At 39.8% G+C, this 14,970-nt stretch overlaps 2 protein-coding genes across 3 annotated transcripts in view; one reads left to right on the top strand and one right to left on the bottom strand.

Moving 5' to 3' along the window:
• niban2b (niban apoptosis regulator 2b) overlaps positions 1 to 14,970 on the bottom strand; it is a 37,909-nt gene that overhangs the window by 22,214 nt on the left and 725 nt on the right. For both annotated transcript variants that reach the window (XM_061037441.1, XM_061037442.1), the window contains exon 2: positions 422 to 552. In XM_061037441.1, coding sequence (XP_060893424.1) covers positions 422 to 552 — 131 coding nt within the window. The remainder of the gene's footprint in view (positions 1 to 421; positions 553 to 14,970) is intronic.
• The window catches only part of dpp7 (dipeptidyl-peptidase 7), a 196,202-nt gene continuing 184,472 nt past the window's right edge, over positions 3,241 to 14,970 (top strand). Inside the window, exon 1 of the mRNA XM_061037446.1 lies at positions 3,241 to 3,250. The gene's annotated coding sequence lies outside the window, so the exon portion shown is untranslated. The remainder of the gene's footprint in view (positions 3,251 to 14,970) is intronic.

The raw sequence follows: 14,970 nt of genomic DNA, 5'->3' as shown, positions 1-14,970 counted from the left end.
CATGTTTCTCCTGAACCCAAAATAAAGCCATTCATCATTAAACTGGCACCAACTTCTTCTTACTGACTGCAATAAATTCAGACTCTGAGATGTGTTCATTGCAAAAGCACATGAAACAACAACTATGACATTGAGATTATTTGCGCCGCTTCTACCTCTTTGTCCTGAAAATGTGTTATTTGAGTCCCTCTTTGTGCAGAAAACCTAGAAAACATTTCATCTCCCTTTCCTCTCTGAGCACATCTGTTCTTCATAGAGTTGTGATTTTTGAAAAGTTAGGATACATATTGGCAGCTTGTTTGGACATTTTTGCTGCCGAGTAAATACAGAGTTGGAAGTCAGTGCACACAGTCGTGCCGAAAGGTGTGTAGGTGTGTGTGTAGGTGTGTGTGTGTGTGTGTGGGGGGGGGGGGGGGGTTACCTTGCGGTGCAGCAGCTGGGGTTGCGGGCCGCCTCCTCCTTCTATGTCAAAGCGAACTTTGTTAAAGAGAGCCACTGCATACTGCTGCTCATAGAGACGCCCAAACTCCCCCATCACCTCCCCAGTACGAGCTGAAACACACACACACAAAACACACACAGTTAGGACAGTAGTTGCATTATTCAGTTCTGTTTATATGGTCTAAAATGTATGCGTTTGTCATATTTACAGAGGTTATGTTGGTATGTGTGTGATGCCTGGATGCTCACTGTGATTCCAACAATAATCACAATGAGTACAACAGTTTCAGGTGTGCTACACTGTAAGTCTGCAGTTTTATTGATGTGATTCAGAAGAGATCCACAAATACAGACTTGACCCTTGTTTGAATGTTTGAATGATTTCCCTGATGTGGAATATAGTTAGGCAAGTAGTATTGATATAAGTCTTACGCCAGGACATCTGGCCGTTATCTGCATCTTTGAACTTTTGTTTTTCTTCAAGTCCTGTGAGCAAATAGTTAACTATGTTTTTAAGATGCAAGTTAAACACTTTAAGAGGCAAGATGAAGACAGGCTTTAAAAAGAAAAGAGGTATTTCTAAACTGCTCTTTTTGTGCACCATCAGTGAGTCAACATGGTTGCCGCTGGAAGATGAGCAAAGACTGGATCTCTGAAACTTCACATTTTAATAAAGATGACTAGCACAACCGAGGATTTCTCTTTATAAAATAAGTTGTGGATGGAAGCTGCACTAACTAGCTGCTGATATTATCTTAAATAATGAATGATTCAAATGAGTCACTGACAAGAATTCAAATTAATTTGAATAAAATTTGAATGATTGCTAGAGACTTTCAGAAAGTCATTTTACTTGAAATCCATGTCCCTAACAAATACCCTGTATTTTCTCTAAGGCTGTCCATTAAAGGAACTGACACTTCTGTTGACTAGAGGACTCTTTCTAAAAAAAAAAATAATCAAATGTCCGTCAAGGTAATATATAAGAGTCCTACATACTCCTCTACATGCTGTTTGGTTTCTGCTTCAGTAGCTGTGGTTTTTATAGTATGCTTGTCTGTAGGGATATAAATACAAATATAAAGCTTGAACAAATCTACACAACATGGATGCAAAAGGCATTACATGTATGATCATAATGGGTAGCCAAAGTTCTTATTATTATTTTCTTCTCACATCGTCTATTTATTCACTATCTACCTGAACATATATTGATGCCGCTTGCTTTGTAATCCCTAACCATCAAGAAGACCTGAGGTTTTATCAGGTTTATTTCAGGTGTCATGCACACAAAACACACAAGTTAGATTATGCAGGAATTTTAATGTTGTAATGTAAACAAAGTGACAAAGTGCTTTCCAGGAAGTTTAAAGCATGTTTAAAAAGAACTATGGGTAGACCATTTCCAATATCTTCTTTGTTTTACCTGATTAATGAAAGTACAAAGGACCCTTTTAACTGGGATGTAACAATTATTACAATTTTCCTTTTTTTTAGGCAAAAAAAGTATCTTGCTTTATTGGTCTGCTCTGCGGGTCCTAATTGTCGACGTGTGGATATCACAAATCACAGCTCTGTTGCCTTCAGAGAAACTGACTCATGACCTCAATCATTAAAGTGACAAATTCTGGAGATTGTGGAAACCTTTGGACTCTTTCCTTCAGAGACTCTAAAGCATTTGTCCTGCAAAAAAGCAGTCTTACATTCCTGACTGCTAAACCTGTGTGTGCGACTTATTTTGTTCCTGCTGTATTAACACGCTGCCAATCCATATGTGATAATGATCTCATGCTCCCTGAACCACTCAGTCACAATCTGAGCCTGATGAATCCTGCTGTTGTCATCTTGAACTATGCCTGTGCAATCATGGAAATAAATCAATGATGTGAAAACCTGGTCATTCAGTATATTCAGGTAGTCAGCTTAAAGCACATAAAGTTGCTGAACCCCTCTATTCAACTGTGGATGTCTGTAGGTCCTCCTGTAGACCTGCACTCTACCCTGCTTATTGATTGTAGGAAAGTTTATAATGCTGAGCGTGCAGGTAGATTAGGAGGGAGAGAGGAAAAAAGTTAGAAAAAGTTAGAATAAAATACAGACCGCGAAAGTCACAGACGCAAGAGAGGAGAACTAAATATCTGGGGCACAGCGAGGGGGAGAGTGGAGGAGCAACATCTGGAGATGTGCAGCGACAGCAGTGTGTGTTTACTACACAGGCTGAGTCACCTTGCACAGTGACTCTGCCATGTTTACCAATGCAGTGTGTTTCACTTTGCGTGCAGATACATACGTTTGGACACTTGAGTTTTCAGGTACTTTGTAGCTGACGTGCTGAGTTAATCGAATGTCAGAGTGGTGCCCGTCTGCTATCATTAAACTAGAAACAATAAAACTAATTCAGCATCAACATCTCTGTTTACACATGTTCCACTGCCACACTGCCAAGACTGTAATGATGTTAAGACTAATAAGAAAAATTAGGCCCCGAAAGGCCAAACTGTATTTAACTCCAAGAAAACAAAAAGAGGCTTTGTTCACTCTCTGATGAATTAAAAAAAGAGCAGTCTATCAAAATCCTTTAGACTGATTCAATTATAACCTAGTGTGTTTATTTAATTAACATACCATGCTAAATCAATCTTTTATTGATCTCCTTTGGGTTTGTCAGACAATCATCCTGCATTACATAATATTACTTTTTTTTACGTGCCTCGCAGTGTATTTGGTGAAATCCAGGAATTTTTCAAACGAAGCATCCAACTGAATCGTAAGAAGTGGATGTAGTTACAGTAAAATAAACCAACTGTGTCTCTACTTCCTGTTTCAAAAACGTAAGTTTGTCATTTTGCTGGACTCAAGTATAGTGACTGATATCATTAACATATTAGAAAAATGTTTACTGAAGTAATTAATCACATGAGAAGTGGGGTTATTTTCTCATAGACCGCTATGGAATCAGATCTCATGATAACACATGGGACATGGGTCATGCTAACCCATGTGTTAGGATTTAGTTTATCAGTCAGCAACTTTTACTTGAAGCCTGTTTTATGCAATCCAAAATAAGCATCCCAATATTTGACAATACTTTAAATTACAGATGAACCTCTCTCGATCTAAAACATCTGCAAACCTTTGCCTATACAGCTCCACCCTTTACTCCAAGTATGGTCACTTCTGGCTCTGAAAAAAAACAAGATGGCCTCAGAAAAAAATGCCAAATTAGAGGCATCAACACTGTTAAACATTAACCTATAACATTCAGTCTGTGGTTGCGGTCAAAAGGGGATGTTGTGCTGATGTTTCATCATTAAAATTCCCTGAAAACCAATAATGCAGATCAGCTCAGAGCTTCCAGCTGTAATTTAGACATTAGAAACATCGGAATTTAAAGAATGGGCTGCCTTTCTGTGGCTAGAGCTGGATCCAATTAAACTGCCAAGGAGGGGGGCCATACTAATACAGTTGAATGGATACATAATCTGACCCAAGTTCTGCATGAATCTTGAAAACAACAAAGAGGAACTTGAGTTAGATCATATCTAGTCTGTATTTTCCTCCTTTAAAAGGGCACATATTATGCAAAATACATTTGACCATGTTTTTCTAACATTAATGTGTCTCTAGTCTGTCTACAAACCCCTTATGAGAAAAGTCCATCCTCTCCATCTTTTGCCTGCTCCACTTTTCAGAAAATGTGTGCTCAAACAGGCCGTTTGAAGATTTTCCCATCATGACATCACAAAGGGCAGTAGCCCCTCCCCCAGGTGGGTGACACACCCACTGCTAGGTGTTTGTTCTGCCCTCTGAGTCTGCCTTCTCACCATAAACAATAGGGCATGATGCAAGAAAGCCCAAGCCACCCAAGCCCTTCCAGAGAGGGGGCGTGGTCAGACACAGCTCATTTACATTTAAAGGTACAGACACAGAAACAGTCTGTTCTGAACAGGGCTGAAATAGAGGGGTTTATAGGCATGATCAAATACAGGAGTGGACAGAAACTTCACAGACATGTTTTGTGAACCTCTGAGACTTATCTAAACTGGTTGAAAATTAGAATAATATGTGACCTTTAATGGCCTTTGTACAAGAGTCTTAAGAAGGGTCTCCAAAGTGTCTGAAAACGAAGTGCCCTATTTGGTTTTGACTGAAATGAAATGGTTTTAATAGCATGCATGAATAGAACTTAATCTAGCTATAAAGGGAAATATGTAAAACAGTAATGACTGCATTAGAGGGTTGATTGACCTATTTTACCCCCCCCCCCCCCCCCCACTGTTATGTGTGCTTGTGGTTATGAGATGCTGTTGGGGGGTTGAAGCAGAAAGTTCATAGCGAATCACTCTGGTAAAGTTTCCAGAGAGATCACATTGTGAGTGAGGTTAGAAATAAAGAGAAATGACCCAGGGAATGATTCACTTTTCATGAATAAGCCACCCGCTGACTACAGACAATGAACTCTTTCTATTACTACATGTCCTGTAAGCATGAGTCAGTCACCTCCTGATTGAATCACACATCGTGAAACAATGAAGGCGTAAACCAAAGAGTGTACCATCAGCTGTGGTGTTTCTGTATCACAGGGGTGAACAAAAAAATCTAACAAGCAATCAGAAAGTTTACATGATATCAAAAAAAGTAGATTTATTGTGTTGGTCCGATCTGTTTGGGGTCCATTTACACTTGCATGTAAAGACCTCAATCAGACCTAAACTGGCTTAAGCATTCTTGAGCTGGAAGTCCAACAGCATGAATGTAGAATCATTTTTATTTCATTTTCCATAGTTAAGAAAAACTGATGCTGCCTTACATAATGATTCCAAGCCTCATCCTCAGTGAGGAATACAGGTTATTCATCCAACACTGGTATCGGGTCACTATTTGGCATCAGCAGATACCCACAGCCCAGGTAACGGAATCAGTATTGGGAGTTAAAAAATAGCAGTGGGGCATGCCTCATCGTATTTAAAAAAAACATTTGAACATTTCATTTTATTTATCTGAAATAAAAAAATTTTTTAATAATGCAATGTATCGCAGAAAGAAATATTGGAATGTCAATTTTGTCCAGGATTGTGCAGTCATAGCTCATTGTTCTTTAAAAACACTGAAATGTTTCGTGCCACACAAACTTAAATTAGTAAAAAAACATATTAAGGTTCAATACTAAGTCCTCAAAAACAGATTCATCTGGAGGAGTACTGCATGGGAAAGATGGGAAAGGTTGTGATCCCAGACCCTCGTTCAGGAATTGCTTCTGTAGAATAACTTCCTGTGTTTAAATCTTTACTTTTAGTTCCTTTAATATATATCAATACGTTTCAATGAATCTTTGAAACAGCCCTGATACTCCTCCTGTCTTTTAGGTTGCTCTCTGCTCCAGAGATGACTCGAGTGAAGTCAGCTTCACCTCCTCTGAACCAGACAGTGGAATAACTCCACTTTCCCCCAGAGCCTGTGTTTAAGAAGTCTAGCTTTCTATTGATGGGGAAAGCAGAAGACAAAATGTGGTTCAGAGAGAGAGAGAGAGGGGACAATGCAGCTAATGGAAAGGGTTGGATTTAGATGTGCACAGTCATGTGCAAAACACATATAGGCTGTGTCCGAAACCACTACTTTCATACTAAATATGATGTAGGGGCTGTGCAAGTAGTTGAAATTAACATTTTGGGATTAAAACATGGCCAAAAAGCTTTGTCATTGCAAAAGGGTGGCAGGGAAATTGTCAACTATTTTTGACTACATTTAAAATAATTCATGTTTCATTAATACTTTTTTGCAGCACAATTTGTCCCAGGAACTTCACAGTATTTCTGTGAAGAGCAGACAGAAAAAGGAGAACGATTTGATGCTGACATTTAAATGTAATTCTTACTAATATTTGAGACGACTAGTACCAGTCCTTGACGATAACTCAGCTAGACTCTGATCATGAGTGTCATCCATCTGGAAGAGCTGACAGCAGCTGCTTCTAAGTGGTTGCTTTGAAACAACCCATGGCCGACGAGCTTGTTTTGAAAGAAGCCACTCAGTGTAATCACATGACAACCAGACCGCGTCGAACATCAGAGAGAATCAAAGACCTCATTCATCTCAAACCAGTGAAGACAGCAGGAGACGCACACACAGATAACACTGCCCTTATATGACTTGACTACCTCGGTGAAATTAGTGCATGTCAGCAAACTTTTCAACGTTTCCACTCACCATCCCAATCCCAGCTGATCTCTGATTTAGCAAAACCAGTCAAACAAAGATCTGCTCACAAAAAAACTGTGAGGATGCGTTATGACTATTGGAGATTATTTCTAACAGGGAAGTGTTTGTTCAGAAAGCCCATGGGAAACGACTGTGGTAGTGTCTGTAAGTGAAGTTCTTTCTTTTCTACGACCGTTAAAGGACGATCAATGGATTTGTTCATGCTTGTCTTTAGCCCTATTCATACAGGGTGTAAACTGATGTAATTAAGTACCTCTACTCACTGACCACACAAAAACAGCAAAGAAGGAGAATTAAAGAGTCTTTTATTCAAACAAAAGGGATGTTTTACCAGATTTCAAAGCATGGACAGTTTTTTCTTTTTATCTGCACTGAAGAGTGTCCTCAATCACCAGAACTGCTCGTACTGTTCTGAGGTTTGAAACGCAGTCAGTTACACTGGGCCTGGCATAAACATAGCATCTTTAGTGATTTGATTTGATTGATTAGAGCACCATGTGTTCATATTATTTCTGCATGGACCTGTAACCCCGAAATACTTTTTGTTGCAGTTAAGACTTTCTCCTACGAGGTTACATCAAGGCAGTAGAGCGGGGAGAGCAGGCCATAGACTGTATAATAAGATGGACAGAGACACAGATATCTGGAAGTGAAGCTAGTATAATTAAGAGATCCCCCTGCTGACCGGCTGCAGTACAGATCATAAACCACACCTTCTCCATGTTAACAGATGGGGACATGGGTCAAACTATAAAGTTAAATACAGTTTCAAATACAGTTGTCTCAAACCTGAAACTGTTGTGATGGTTAGCAGTTATGACTTCAGATTTATGGTCAAATGTTCATCTTTCTTAGTAGTTCTGTTTTAGTTAGTTATTTGATGTATAAAAAGCAGAAGTAGCGTCATGATTGACAGCTCTGTTAGCAGAGCAGAGGAGGAAGGGGAGGACAAACTAACAAAGTATTTGAACTTTCCATAACATGAGTGTCTCTTCCAAACTGATAGAATAATACGTTCTGTTATGTTATGTGTACCCCTTGAGGGATTAACATTTTAACTGTCAGTTTAATGTGTGCTGCGGTTACTGGAAGGGGCGTAGCATCAATTCTGCACATTGATCAACCAGTTCCCTTCTGCACAAGTCCTGGCTCCAAATTACATCACAAGCGCAATAAATCAGCGCCCAAGGAGACCAAGATGAAGCCTAGTCCATTTTAATTTACAGTCAATGTAGCAGGCTAATTAACTGGAGCTACAGCATCGACTATGTCTGTGTTACAGTTTATACACAACATTTAACCAGCATTACATTAGCCTGCATTAAATGAAAATACCAATAATAAGTAATTCTGTTGCCGACTAGCAAAGGTGACTGTGTTTAATTAACTGATTTAGCTGACACATCGCACACGTCTCTGGCTCAAAACCAACACCCACCAAACGACAGGAAAAGTTTTTCAATTATTCAAGTGACTTCATCGTTTCCAGCTTCAGAAACTTTGAGGAAATGTGACCAACACTGAGGTCACATTCCACAGAGATCTTTTTTTCATTAAGTTAATGAGATTTAAAAGTTGTAAGAAACATATCAGGGAGCTGCTGCTGGGAGTCTCGCTGACGCTGTGTTGCTGCTACAGTAATTGTCGAGGGAGACTCGGCAGTGCTGAGGCCAGCCAGCAGCTCTAATGATGATGACTACTGTGTTATCCTCCATCGCTGTGGTAATCTAATCCAACCAACACTGCATTTAGTCCACATGGCAGCTCGTCTTATCACTGACGTTGTTTCAACACTTTGAGCACATGTTGATCAGAGGGATCTGAGTTCAGACCAGACTGATACTTAATAGAGCCACAGGAGGACGTCCCCCGCCCCCTCCTTTCTTTCTCCACAGTGCCTTAACAAAAACATTCCTCTGAGATAGACCCACAGGCTGACTCATAAATTCAGACTGTGTTCCCATCACAGCTGAAGCAAGAGCGGCTGCTGCTGTGCTTGTGCAAGGATCTGGGCCACTTAAAAAGGCAGATTTAGATTGATTTAAACATGTTTACTGGGGTAATTAAAGGCAGGGCAGGAGTTTCTGTTCAAACGTTTCCCCGCACAGGTTTTTAGAAAGAGCATGTTAGCCAACATTTTTTAATGCTGACAGGCTTTTATTCTGGAGCTTAAAGATGAACCACCAGGGCTTATCTGTGTCTTATGCAAGACTTGTATTCCACATTCACATGCAGTACATACAGTATAGACCTCTGCCTGTCATCACATGGGACTGGTTGCATGCATAAACACATGACCAATATGTTCAGTCAGTAATATGTTTGTCAGTAACAAACAGTACTTGAATTTTACTGGGTGTAAAAACTGGAGCTTGTCGGATGGTCAGCAAGACAGATTATTGGTTTGATTTTAACATTAAAAGATCTTTAATAGGATCCAACATACAGACAATCATGGCCCAGAGGGTAAGGTTAGTGACTGAATAAGCTGAGGTGACACCTGTCAGCTCCCAACTGTCACTCAAAGAGGCCACACCCCTAATTATACATCACTTTAAGCTTTACTTACTGTAAAAAAAAATCAGCCCGAATTGAGCACTTCACTGTCAACGTCATTATTCAGCCCTGGTGATTTTGTCTTGAGAAAATCAGACAATGAGGGGCAACTATTGAAGATCTATAACAAACAGTAAAATATTTCAACACAATATAAAATATCATAACTACATATTGTAAAAAAAAACATTAAGTAATCAAGCACAAGTACAGCTGAAGTGGTCCTGCTGCTGTGGACTGTGGGGTCTGCTATCAGAGCCAGTTTGAAACAAGCCTCTCTGTGCTGAGCTGGGTGTGTATGTGTGTGTGTGTGTGTGGCCAGGTGAGGTGTGGCACTCTCACCTTCTACAGATCCAACCACCTTTGACCCCCCCCGATCCCTCCCATAGCCTTAAAAATGTAACAGAGCCAGAATAAACACTGAGCGTTAGGATTTCCTGTTTCCTGGCCCCTCACCCACTGACCGGGCCAACACTGCTCCGTGTGTGACTACCTGAGGGAGGTCTGAGTGAAAGGGGGCTCTTAAATGTTTTATTGAGCACATGAACATACAAGACTTTGTTTTATGCTTTCGAGGAAAACTTCTGGACTCACAAAACATACCAAAAACATGACTTTCTATTGATATCAGCTACAGCTTGGACAGCCAGTAATCCCCTTTCTGTATTCTGGTGGTTTATTGTCATGTCACGTGTCCCCATGTTATAAAAACATCCTGATTAATAAAGGAAATCCATTAAATCGATTTGATGTTTACATTGCCTGTACGATTTTAACAAACTAATGAGGTGAAGTTTCCTCCTTCTCTTGAGTTTGTGTTGTTCATGGTTTATTCCAATATAAAGATAATTGATGTTCTCTTGGCTTTGAAATGATAAAACACTCGTGTGCCTCTGTCAGCTGGACAAGTAGCCGTTAATCCATCAGTAATAATGTCTGGGAGTTCTTATTCTTTTCTGACATGGGTGTAAAAGCGACGACAGTACTTTTCATTTAAAATGGATACAGGAATAAAAGAGATGTTACCATTTTTATTTTCTTAATACCTGAACTATCACCAACACTGATCCATAGGGTTGGTAAATAAAACTAATTCCAAACTGGAGCCGGTTCTACATTCTACATTTCTGAAATTTGCTGATTTTGATAAGACAAGTTCATTTCTAATCAGTTTTGGTCCTAACAGTAACAAAAATCTCTCAGGATTAAACCTCAGTGAGAATTTTACCGCCCATAAAAGTTGTTCTTATCTGCCAGGACGTCATTTGTGACGCAGTAAGTCAACAAAGTGAGAAGACCAGTGAGGGTTAGACACATAAAAAAAAGATTCTGCAACACGTGCAGTTCAGACATAGGTAAGGAAGCACACCCAGTATGAAGAAGAAGTAACTTCAACACAGCTTGATTTAAAGGAACACACCGTATTCAAAGTGCTCGGGTCTCCCATTCACAATAACACACTGTCCACAGCTAGCAGAAGCAGCTGTAGCAACCGCTCATCACGCTCAGGTACCAAACACAGTTGAGCTCATTTTCACATTTATGTTGAGGTAAACAAATGTTGTCTACAAACATTTCACTTGACTTTTGTTCGATGCAAGATGGGTTTCTTGCATGCTTTTAATTGCCAAAAAATGCAATCAATCTACTACACACTCTGAATTATTTAAAATGTTGGCAACACATTTGTAAAATTTAGACAGTGTGTAAGAGTTTATATTGTCATGTGTGATTCATCCTGTCTTATGAAATAGATGTAGTTCTTTATTTAAGTGAAGTCTCTTTCGATACTATCAATCACTAAAATAATGGAGACTGTATTGTTTCAAACATGTGAGTTTATATAATAGTATTTCAACATTAACAATACATAAATATTATTTATCTGATACATATGAAATATTACATTAAGTGTTTCATGCAAACCAGCGTTCCTGTTAAAGGACGTTTCCCTGAATCTCAAACTGTCTCTGATCAGAGGTTAGAGAATCTCATTGGTTGACTCTTTAGTGATGGTTTTAGGAAAAGCAGCTTCTCCATGTGTGTCTGTCCGGGCACTATCATGACTTCAGCACCACATGGGCAGCATTCGAGTAACTTTCCAAAGAGGAAATGAGAGGTTAGTCACGTGATCTGGGTCACATCCAGCCTCTCTGCAGAGCTGACCTCATGCTGGAGGTTATGGGGGAAGTCGAACACGCTGCCTGCTGCTTTACACATGAGTCAGCTCTGAGACTCCTCCAGTTCTTCTTATCAGGTCGGCTAACAGACGCAGGAAAACATAAAAAGGTGTGTCCTCCCGTCTATCGGCTGCTCATCCAGAGAACAACAGCACTGAGTGATGAAGATATATATGAGCAGGATTATCTCAATTTGATCCCTGGCATAGAAGTTTATCACCTTCTCAGAGCTGCAGGAATGAGTTAATATGTTCAGGAGTGTGTGTGTGTGTGTGTGTGTGTGTGTGGAGGTCTTTAATGATAAATCCAGGCACTTCCCTTGAAGGGAGCCAGGCCCTGGGCTGGTCTTGGCTGCAGAGACTGTGTGGCGCTGGCTGTGCAGCTCAAGGCCTGGAGGAGGCTTGCATGCACGCACACACACACACACACACACACATGTATTTGTGCATTCCTCAAATTCCACATCTGATAGGTGTATGTGTGTGCTTCCTTCTGAGTTAGACACTAGAGGCATTATAAAAAAAAGATGGCATTTGACCTGTAATATGATTTTCTCTCTTTCTTTCTTCCTTTAAAGGGAGTCAGAGCAGTGAATGGGATCTCAAAGTTGAAGTGTAAAAACTCAGTTTAACACATGGGAGATCAGTTCAGGGTCTATGACGGCCAACAGGCAATCATTAGAAATGCTCCTTATCTATATTTTTAAATTGCTTGAATACAAATTATTATTAAACACAAAGTCATAAATCCTTGGGAGGGGCGGTCAACCAACTTGGCAACAGTCCCAAACGGAGCCTCTGTTGAGCAGCCAGTTCCTCCCTTTCTCTGTGTGCACTCAGTAAGTATCCTGTGGTATTTACACTCCCATCAGGCACAATGCACACCTGGCACATGTGTAATATTCTACCCAGAGGTTACTACACTCATTATTGAATTACAACACTGAGGGTTAGAGGGAAAGCACCGGCTCCATTAAGTTTCTAATCAAATCTAATAGCTGGCTGGGTTTCAAACCTTAAAGTTGTGTTGTTGTTTTTTTTTAAAAGGAATGCAACTTTGTATGTTTTATAGGCACAAGTTTGCCCACCGGATCATTTGTGTTTATTCACGATGGTCGAAACCAGTCCACGAACATTTGGCTAACAAGATGCGTCTGAAAACCAAACACCATCCTGCCTGGGTTCATAACAGCACACACACCCGCTCTCAGGTAAGGACCCGTGTCAACGAACACCATTTATTTTCAGTACATAACAGATGCAGTTCAGCATTTTCAGCCTATTCAACATTCAGAGTCCTGAAGCAGCCCCTCAGTTTAAAAAAATAGTGACATACCTTCTCATCAATGTCACTTCTCCCTTCTCCTTCACCAACCAATCACAATCTAGAAGGGGCGGGACTTCACTACCTTAAGTGGTAGTGCCGTGAGCCAACTTTGGTGACCTATTAGACAGCAAGCTCCAGTGAGAAGCGCCATGAAATTGAAGCCGGGACCGCTCCCTGGCAGAATAAAGCCCTTAATTTCTCCTCTTTCTTCATGATTGTGTCTGGATACATTTTTCTGCTGCTACCAGTTACTAGAGGTTGACCAGGTCCCAGTTTGATGACCTCAGAGTTATTATCAGTAGCAGGATTTTGCTAATGGTCAAAAACTACAGATGTTCTGCATCAGCTGTGGAGCTCCTGCCATCTGTCTCCACTGAGTGACAGTTTCACTGGATCTTACAAGTCACACTAAAGTCTAACTACAGCGCTGTGAACCCAAAAGAATCAGACTTGACTTGAGTTTTAGTTACAATAAACAGGTTGAAAGGATGCTGAAATAACTATATCAGGATGCAGATTTGGTAAAAGTCTGAATCCAACTATTAAATGTTTGTTTTGTGAATGGAGTTTGGATTCACCAGGACGTCAGGAGAATCTCAAGGTTGCCATGCAAATTTCTCACTGGAATTTAAAGTCAAACTGGCACATTTGTGATATGACGACGTGATATGTCAAATTGTGTCATTTGCATCTTCACACAGCACAAGATTACCTCATCAGTTTGGTTCTCAACCAGTGAACCATGAGACTTGTAAGTATCGACCACTGAAATGTGTCTAAAGCATTAAATATTGTACAGCAACAATTATGGTTCTCACAATACAATAATTATAACTTTCATACATTTCCGGTAAAAATAAAATAACAATACATGTTTGGATACCATGGTAACAAAAAGAAGAAGTCTGACTCTCACAGTTACGGGGCAGTTCTTGTTTTCAATGATCACAAACTCCTTCAAACAGTCTTAATTGAACAAATACGTTGGCAGCATATTTGTACAGTTCAGACTTTGTGCAGGAGATTTCTTGCAAATTTTGATGGATCCATTCCTCTCGTAAAGCAACTGTCATGTTAAATAGATGTAGTTGTATAAAGCCTCTGCACTTTCCTATACTATTATTACTACTGATTATAAATTTGATAACAGGGATCGTATAGTGGTTTAAAAAAAGTTTTGAAAAGGATTAAAGCATGGAAAATGTTGACTACCTTAGTGACAGTTACCAAAAGTCTGAGCGAACTCTTAATAAACTTTATCTGTTGTTTGACGAGACAATAGGTGATATCTAATAAATTAGATTAATGGCCAGCATGGTCACAATCATTGTTTGCATTATTAGCCTGCTAATCTTAACGTTTAGCAATTAGCTTTGACGTGATTGTGAGTGGGACTTCAGAAGAGGTTCACACACACACACCGCTGCCTTTGATTCACACTGAGGATTAGTGTTTCATGTTCACACACTGTATCTGCTACAGTGACTAACAGAGACTCTGATCATATCTGACTTCATATAACACTGGACAAGCTCTAACAGGCTGAGGAACAAGAGCACATGTTGGTCTGACAAGGCTGCAGCTTCAGTTCAGGGCTCTTTGAATATCTGAGAAATCACTCGACCTGTGTAAACAAATCAGGATGACCCAGGTCAGGTTAGCAATGATCATAAATGTGTCTGATAGTTAAAGTGAGAGCGAAAACCGAAGAAGCTTTACAGGGAAGTTAATAAACTGTGACAGAGTCAACAGACAGGGTGGGGCTGGTGGGTGCAGCATCTACACCCTGCTCAATAGACATCACACTACCTGACAACTAATTCCCTTTTTCAGAGGTCGTTCACACTGAAACTTCAGGGTGTTCTTAAGTACAGAAACCCAACGAAGACAAAAGCATTGTGTCGACAGTAAACTTATCTGCAGTTACTCTGACAGTTGTTTGTTGGTTTAAGGTCATTTGTTAGTTTTTTCTCCATTTTTGATGGTGCACATATTATCTGCTACTTGATATTCCCGCATCATAAAAAGAAAAGATCTTTTTGGTTCTAAATTTTTGTTCGAACAAAATTAACATTTTCTCGCATCTTGTTAAACATTTTGAAGAAAAAAAAAAAAAGAGTATAAATTCCTAGCATTATTAGGCCAAATGGCTTTTTCTGTGAGTTGCCAAGCATATTTAAACATTTTAGGCAAAGAAAATTCCAAAAAAACTTCCTTAAAAGAAAAACAGTTTCTGCTCCTCGAAAAC

This window comes from Labrus mixtus, chromosome 5 (assembly GCF_963584025.1).
Source record: "Labrus mixtus chromosome 5, fLabMix1.1, whole genome shotgun sequence".
Classification (NCBI taxonomy): Eukaryota; Metazoa; Chordata; class Actinopteri; order Labriformes; family Labridae; genus Labrus; species Labrus mixtus.
The sequence above is the reverse complement of the archived record's forward strand: the minus strand, read 5'-3'. Positions and strand labels throughout refer to the sequence as shown.